Source organism: Nothobranchius furzeri, chromosome 15 (assembly GCF_043380555.1).
Source record: "Nothobranchius furzeri strain GRZ-AD chromosome 15, NfurGRZ-RIMD1, whole genome shotgun sequence".
Lineage (NCBI taxonomy): Eukaryota > Metazoa > Chordata > Actinopteri > Cyprinodontiformes > Nothobranchiidae > Nothobranchius > Nothobranchius furzeri.
Window position 1 is genome coordinate 57,081,437 of NC_091755.1, and position 7,773 is coordinate 57,089,209.

Below are 7,773 nucleotides of genomic sequence, written 5' to 3' on the forward strand. Positions count from 1 at the left end.
ACAGCCTGACTAGATTAAAATAAAAAAAGGTGATTAGGTGAGTGAGCAGACAGGTAAAGGATGAAGCCAATCTGTGGGAGGTGTGCCTGGTTGCAGAAACTGGGATCTCCCTGGCAGTCCTAGAAATGGTGCCGCAGGCACTATGAGACATGCAAAGTAGTCGGATTAAAGAGATGAAATATGTAACGTGTCCTTCTCAGCGTGCAACAGCCAAGCTTTACATTATGTTGAGTTTTTCTTTTTAAGATAATCCACTAAATGTTCTTACAGGTCACAGTCTGTTTCATTTCCTGTAGCTTCCCAGAGCCCTGCGGGGAAGACGTCCAGCTCCCTGACGTCAACAGTCTGCAGAGATCTGTACATAACCTTTTAGTCCTCAGTGTTTTTCACTGGGTCAAAGTTCAAATGTCTCTCTAGGACGTTTATCACAGGAGAGACTGGATCATTGCAAAGAAGTAAGATTGATAGTGGGGGAGGGGAGGGGGAAGGAGAGTTTGGCCATTTCCAGGAAAGCTGTACAATAAATGGCAGATGGGTAAAGCGGACAGAGTATTAAAAGGACCTGGGCCAGACTGAGAGAACCAGCTTCCACAAACCCAGATTCAATAAACCAGGATCTATACTAAACCAGGAGCTCGTCACACCCACAACGTCTGCCTGCTGCCAGAGAAATCACCATGACTCCACTGCTCAGCTTCTGGATGTGTCTGGTTGCTTTCTCACTGAGGGCCACCCCGAGCCATGGTTTAAGGAGGTATAACACGTATTTTATCATGCTATTAGAAAAACAATAGAACAGAAGTCACAGTTTGAGAGCGTTCCAACAAGAGACACCATGCTGAAATTTTTTTCTTTTCATGTACAGCTAAATAAATAACGACAAGAAAACAACCATGTTCTATTGGTTCATTACAAAAGCTGGTGATTTCCGCAGTGGCCGAGCATGGTTCTGTTAATTTTTCTGACTTGGAGCTGGAAGAAAAAGCACGTCTGTATTGTCATACTGGGACCATGACCAGGAACATGTGTCAGATGCATGAAATATTTACTTCACAGAACCATCACATCTGTTGTTTATGTTTATCTTTTCTTGTTGAGTATCTGAATTTCCTCCTTTTTGCTTGTGTTATATTTGCAGAATCGCCCTGAAGAAGATGCCATCCATCAGAGAGACGCTGCAGGAGATGGGGGTTTCTGCAGAGCAGGTGTTGTCTGAACTGGCCCAGATGAGCTCTGCTGAGACCAACAACGGAACCGTTCCCACACCTCTGACCAACTACTTGGATGTGAGTCACTATTATGTAATATCATGTATTTTCTATAATATACACACACGTTTGAAGCCGCCCACCTTGTTGTTCTGTGAGAGGTTCTCCAGGTGAGAATAAATCAAGATATGTTTAACTGAAGGCATCTGGCTTTACTCTTTAGATGAAACCAGACTAGTTTTAGGGTTAAAGGGCCCCACACTTCTAAGAACCTTTATGTTGCTCTTGGAGGGAAGTTGAACAGATCCATTAGACTTTGTGGGAACCTTTTGCCTGGCTTCACATTTTAAATGTCATATTTTATTTCCTATTACTATATTTGTGGAGTTTGCACACAAGGAAGTGAATGAAAGTTATTCTAAAAAGATACAAAGAGCATCAAAACCACAATGCTGTTTCTTTTGAACAGACCCAGTACTTCGGTGAGATCAGCATCGGCTCTCCAGCCCAGATGTTCAACGTGGTGTTTGACACCGGTTCTGCCAACTTGTGGGTGCCGTCTCAGAGCTGCTCACCTTTCTCCACAGCCTGTTGTAAGTGTCAGTACGGATAGCATTTGACAATCTATAACACGGTATTAAAATACTGGACAAAGAGAAGAAATCAAAGGAAATTATTTGGGAGTGATGAGCTGAATGACTCATACAATAGATGACAATAGATACTTGTGGAAAGCTCTGGGTTGGATCCCTCTCACTGTTGTTTTAGACACAAAGCTGAGGCAGACAGTTGGTGTGAAAACACTTAATACCATTTTTTGGGCTAAAAACTGTTCTATGAATTCTTCAGACACCCACAACAGGTACGATGCATCCAAATCCCACACTTATGTTGAGAACGGCACCGGATTTTCCATCCAATACGCCTCTGGAAATGTCAGGGGATTCCTGAGTGAGGATGTGGTTGTGGTGAGTTCAAAAGTCAGGACGCTGTAAATCAGAATTATCCCTTTCTATGACATACGCCTGCACTCACTATGGCATGTCACTCCTTTTAACTTCAGCTTGTTTGATCCCTGCAGGTTGGTGGCATCCCTGTGGTGCAGGTATTTGCAGAAGCCACCTCTCTGTCGGCCATGCCCTTCATTTTTGCCAAGTTTGATGGCGTCCTGGGGATGGGTTACCCGAACGTGGCCATTGATGGGATCACTCCGGTGTTTGACCGCATTATGTCTCAGCATGTCCTCAAAGAAGAGGTGTTTTCTGTCTACTACAGCAGGTATGGTTAATGGATCCACTTGGCAACACTTCTGGGTTATGCATGTTCAGAAAGTGCATTGAGTAAAATACACTAAATCATGTGTATGTAAAAAAAATCTTTATTAACAGCTTTCAAACAAACAATTGACAAAATTTACATTTGTTGCTGTCCACATCTTAGTGTAAAACATTCAGAGCATGAATAAATATTTATCGTCTTAAAATTAACTTCTTTCCTCAAAATTCCCACGCAGCACTAGATTGTGGGTAATATCCTTCACCCAAGTCTGCATCGATGTGCAAGGGTGGAAGTGCAACTATTGGGATTGGGCCAATGTCTCTAGGTGACACCATATTAGATCAACGGGAGCCTGTGAGGACAAAACGCATATACTAATTTGTAGCAAATAGTTACAAACCTTTTAACATTCATAAACATTTTACACATTTACTTCTTCACCTGTTGCCAATGATCAAAGGGATGTGCTTGTCAATTTGCTGGAGCTCCCAGGGATTTTGACCCTAATGGTCCTCCGTTTGTAAGGTCTTACTCAAACACAAAAATGCTGCTTGCTTGTTATGATTTAGGTATGTACTGCCCCCTATCGCCAGGAAAAATGCACACCGTCACTTTAACATGAGCTTCCTCTCTAATGGTAAAACAGCAGAATAATATCCCAAATTACAATCTGTATCTAGAATTAGACACAAATCTAAATCAAAAGCACAAATGACAGGGACAATGCTCTTTAGTGAGAATACCAACATGTCTATATCTTTACATTAACTTACTAACACTACCTTAACCCTACTTTTGTACCCCTAATATTAACCCATATTTTTAAAAGCATAGTAGTGGACCTTTAAATAATAAGCAGTCACAAATTAAACCATTTACTCAGAGATATTTTCAGCAAACATAAATCACCAAACTTGCACTTTCAACAGTGATGAGGAGAGAATGAATGGCAAACGTCTGACAGCAGCGACACAGAGTTGAAAACACTGACACATTATGAGGGATGAGGGTTGGAGCCTCTGGCCACAGAGCTGTTAGAGCAAAAGACAGCACAGATGTGTTTTGAAGTCTCTTTAGAGATGGTTTATATGTCTTTTGCACAGGTTTTGTTCATTTAGTTTTGGTCGGGTTAATCACTTCATGATCAAATGTTTTATTTTGTGGCGAGCTGTGTTCTCTTTGTAGTCCTTTGTGTGTTTTTGTGGTAGTTTTCTGGGTTGTTTTTGTAATGACGCTGTCACGTTGTGTAGAATTTTGACCATTCACAGACTATTTCTGATAATTACAGTTATATCTGTGTAATTTCTTGTTATCTTGTGTGCTCTGTTATTGTGCAGCTTTTCATAGAACGTTTGCAGCAACTTTGAACAGAAGCCCAGTGACGTTCTGAACCCTTGGACCTGGTGGCCTGGACCCAAGAGGCCCACTCATTAATCTCTTCATGTTTGTTCCATATTTCTCAGAGACCCAAAACACTCCCCCGGCGGAGAGCTGGTTCTCGGGGGCACTGACCCAAACTACTACACCGGACACTTTAACTATGTAGACACCAGAGAAATAGGAAAATGGGATGTATCAATGAAAGGGTGAGCTACATTGTTTCAGTGTTTTAGGTCAAAATGAGGCTACGCATTTACTGTTGAAGCTTTTATTCTTTCAGCGTCTCTGTTGGGACGGAGCATATGTTTTGCGCAGAGGGCTGCACGGCTATCATTGACACGGGCTCCTCCTACATCACAGGTCCCGCCTCTTCCGTGTCAGCACTGATGAAAGCCTTTGGAGCTCAGTTGGATGAAAGTGGAGTAAGTCCTAAAAACACACGATAACACATGAATTCACATTAAAAGGTCTGTTAAAACTAATCCTCAGCTGTATGCCTCTCATGTTGTTCACCAGTACAAAGTCAGCTGTGACAAAGTGAAGACGTTGCCAAGTGTCACTTTTCACCTGGGAAGTCAGGAGTACTCACTTACTTATGAGGATTATATCTTATGGGTAAGCAAAGGCTCACTATATTTAGTGTAATCATACTCACATTTAAATTAATTAGGAGTTAAGTATGCTTAAACTGCAGCATGTGCCTTTTAGTTAGCTTGTATTAATAATACTGTTGCAGCAGACACAGATTGAGGGGGACGTCTGCATCGTCACCTTCAGGGGTTTGGACATTCCACCTCCTGCTGGGCCCATCTGGATCCTAGGAGCCAACTTCATCGCCCGGTACTACACTGAGTTTGATCGTCGCAACAATCGTATCGGGTTCGCTACAGCGGTCTGACAGGAAGTTCAACTTTAATCACTTTCTGCTATGTCAGTGCTTTAATGTCTCTTGCTGCTATGTCCCAGTAGATTCCTGTCTCTTTTTAGCCGAGCGGAATTCTTGGTGAATTTTAAAAAAAAAAAATTCATGATTTAAAAAGCTTTTTGTTTACTCCAGCAACAAAAAGAAAAGGTTGTATAATGTCTCATACTTTTCTCTTTCTTTTTTCTGACTTGGTTTGTACTGATCACAGCAAACACCTTGTTCTTTATACATGTTTTTTTAAGCCAGTCAATTCTTTCTGCTTGTCGCTCTGCTTGATGTTAGAAATAAAGTCTGCCTTGGTTCAGCGTAATGATAATAAAATGTTTCGTTTGAAATTTTATTTTTATTTAATTTGGATTCCAGTATCGACCTCATTGTTTTAATCTTAACCTGGTTTTGTGACCAAGATGTGAAAGCTAATCTAGAAGCTCGAAACAGATGCTGCAGTGGACTGCATCCACGTCACATGACCCAATCTCTTCAAATAAAGCGTGCCACATGCTTTCTTTCTGTCATGTTAACTTGGCCGCTTTTTAAAACTGGTTTGGAGCTTCGTGACAAAAAGCATTAAGTGGAATTTCTCATTTGGAAGCAAAAGCGTTTTGAATTTAACTGAAAAAAAAAGTGATGTGGATAATAAATGTGAGTCAAATCAAACTGGCTCACCTAAACCATAATCTTCCCCTCACCAAGAGGACAAGGGCCATACCAAGACAATAAAATAGCAAAAATAAACCCAAATCTATCAGGTGCTGCTGTCAGATGTTTTGGCCTCTTTTCCCTGAAATGACCAGGAAGTCCACTCATCCTACTCAAAAGTGACAATGGGACATGTCACGCTTTCTTTGGGCTTGCATCCATGAATTGTCTGTTCGGGACTTTATCTGTTGGAAGGGTGCAGCTATCTGAGCGAGCACGCTGGCATCTAATCAGAAGTCCAACCGCTGCAGAAACACGTCTCAGTATGAGTCAACCAAACTTTTCAGTCTGGAAACCTGCCAGAAAAAAGAAATAAAGAAAACATTCACACAAACATAGCAGACAGATATTACAGGAGACACAGCTGAATAATCTGTGTTATTTCTGGCAGAGTTATCATAATAGTCTGAAAATGAGATTATGCACCCCACTATAAAACACACAAAGCCTGCTGTAGCTCTTCAAACAAAAGCATGGTTGTTTCACACTTGCACATTTTTCCCAGGTAACTTCTGGAGGTTGAAACTGGAGCATATTTGAGTTGGTGAGATAGCACAACAAAAATAAATAAAACCTCGGTGTTCATGTTCAAACTAAAACATTCATAACCTTATTTCCACTCAATAAAGCTTGGGATTGTGTCATCAACGACTACACTTAGCAACTGACCTCTGGCATAAGCAAGATATATGAACAAATATGAAAAGTTTGTGAACAAACATCTGAACAATAAGAAAAAAGTTGGGCAGAACCAACAAAAATTATAACTGAAATCTAAACAAAAACAAAACCATACACGGATGGTACCTTCACGTAAAACCAAGGAACAGGTTTGATAATGCAGGACCATACACAATCATCATGTATTTTTCACAAGGCTGGAAATGCTTGCAGGAAACAGCCCCATGCCTCTTCAAAAAAGCCAGGAGTGAACATCTCTTTTCTAGCTTTAGAGAGGACTTGAAATCCTGCAGCCACTGTGTGTGTGAGAGGAGCGGTACCTTTTCATTTGAGTAAAATAACATGGCAGTCCAGAAGCAGGGCAAATGATAAAGAATGTTTTTGGAAGCATTAAGGTTTTGTTGATTTTCAAGGACCCCAAGAAGAGCCACAGTGGGATTTGGTTTGAGTCTTTCTCGACTCATCTGGGGGTAGAGAGGAGGGGTGCACAGAGTAGTTTCGGCTTGGTAAACAACAATTGACACAGTTTATAAGCTTGACTCATTTTCAAGTCAGAATTGACAAAGCTCCTCGGATGAGAAGTGAAATGTCTTCAAGAAACCAAAGAAGTCCAATTGCCTTCATTTGAACCCTTTTGGATTACCATAATATGGATGACTGAGAACCTTCACCATCATAAGGAATTCTGTTGGGATTAAAATGTAAATGGGCTGTATTTGTATCTACAACCCCCCAAGGCATACCACAATCAGTCATCCACCCATTCACATGCTGCTGGTGATGAGCTACAATGCAGCCACAGTTACCCTGGGGTGCACTGACAGAGGTGAGACTGCTGAGCACTCGCACCACCGATCCCTCCAACCACCACCGGCAGGTAAGCGTTTAAATGTCTTGCTCAAGGACACAACATCTGCATTCTCTGGGGGGAGCTGGGATTCTTCTTCCGACTCTTGAGCCCCCTTCAGACAGGCCATGAAAAACGGAAATGTTCCGGACTCTGTCCATAAGACCTTTGTGTCTGAATACAAACATCCGGATAACGTGTTCCGGAATTTATCCGGACGAAGCCCCTAGTAACAGGTCCGGACTTGTTACGGACAGGGTGGCTGATTCAGACTGGTGAGGTAAAGTTCCGGACAAGGGGGAGGGGGAGGAGGAGGGGACCGGGGGACGCTGTGCGCACCTAGATAGCCCGCTGCTGTAGAATGCGGCGAACCATGGCAGCTCGCCTCCTACGGTACCGCCTAGACGCGCGACGGAGCGCTTCACACCGCTTCACACCGCTTCAGTGATTCCTTTAACAATTGAGCTTCATCATCCAGGTCTCTTATGCGTCGTCGTGTGCGCAGAATTATGCTTAAGCGCCTCGTGATTTTTATCTTGAGAGGCGCTATAGAAATGATATTTTCTTCTTCTTCTTCTTCTCCCCCCCGCCGCCGTCAGACATCTGGAACTTTTCCCTGCCGAAAGGACAAGTTCCGGTACAAAAGTGGTGTGTCTGAAAACACAGTTCCGGTTGAAAACCGGATTGAATTGTCCACAAATGTTCCAGAATGTCTATCTGAAAAGGGCTCTGGAGAGTACAGATGCTTTTTTCTT

At 42.3% G+C, this 7,773-nt stretch overlaps 1 protein-coding gene across 1 annotated transcript; it reads left to right on the forward strand.

Moving 5' to 3' along the window:
- The first annotated feature begins 442 nt into the window (after positions 1-442).
- On the forward strand, positions 443-5,104 carry ren (renin). The gene is made up of 9 exons (XM_015968231.3): positions 443-754; positions 1,139-1,286; positions 1,678-1,801; positions 2,058-2,176; positions 2,290-2,486; positions 3,950-4,072; positions 4,147-4,288; positions 4,383-4,481; positions 4,603-5,104. Exons 1-9 carry the CDS (start codon positions 678-680, stop codon positions 4,762-4,764), a joined length of 1,191 nt encoding a protein of 396 aa, XP_015823717.3. The 5' UTR covers positions 443-677; the 3' UTR covers positions 4,765-5,104.
- Positions 5,105-7,773: the final 2,669 nt, after the last annotated feature.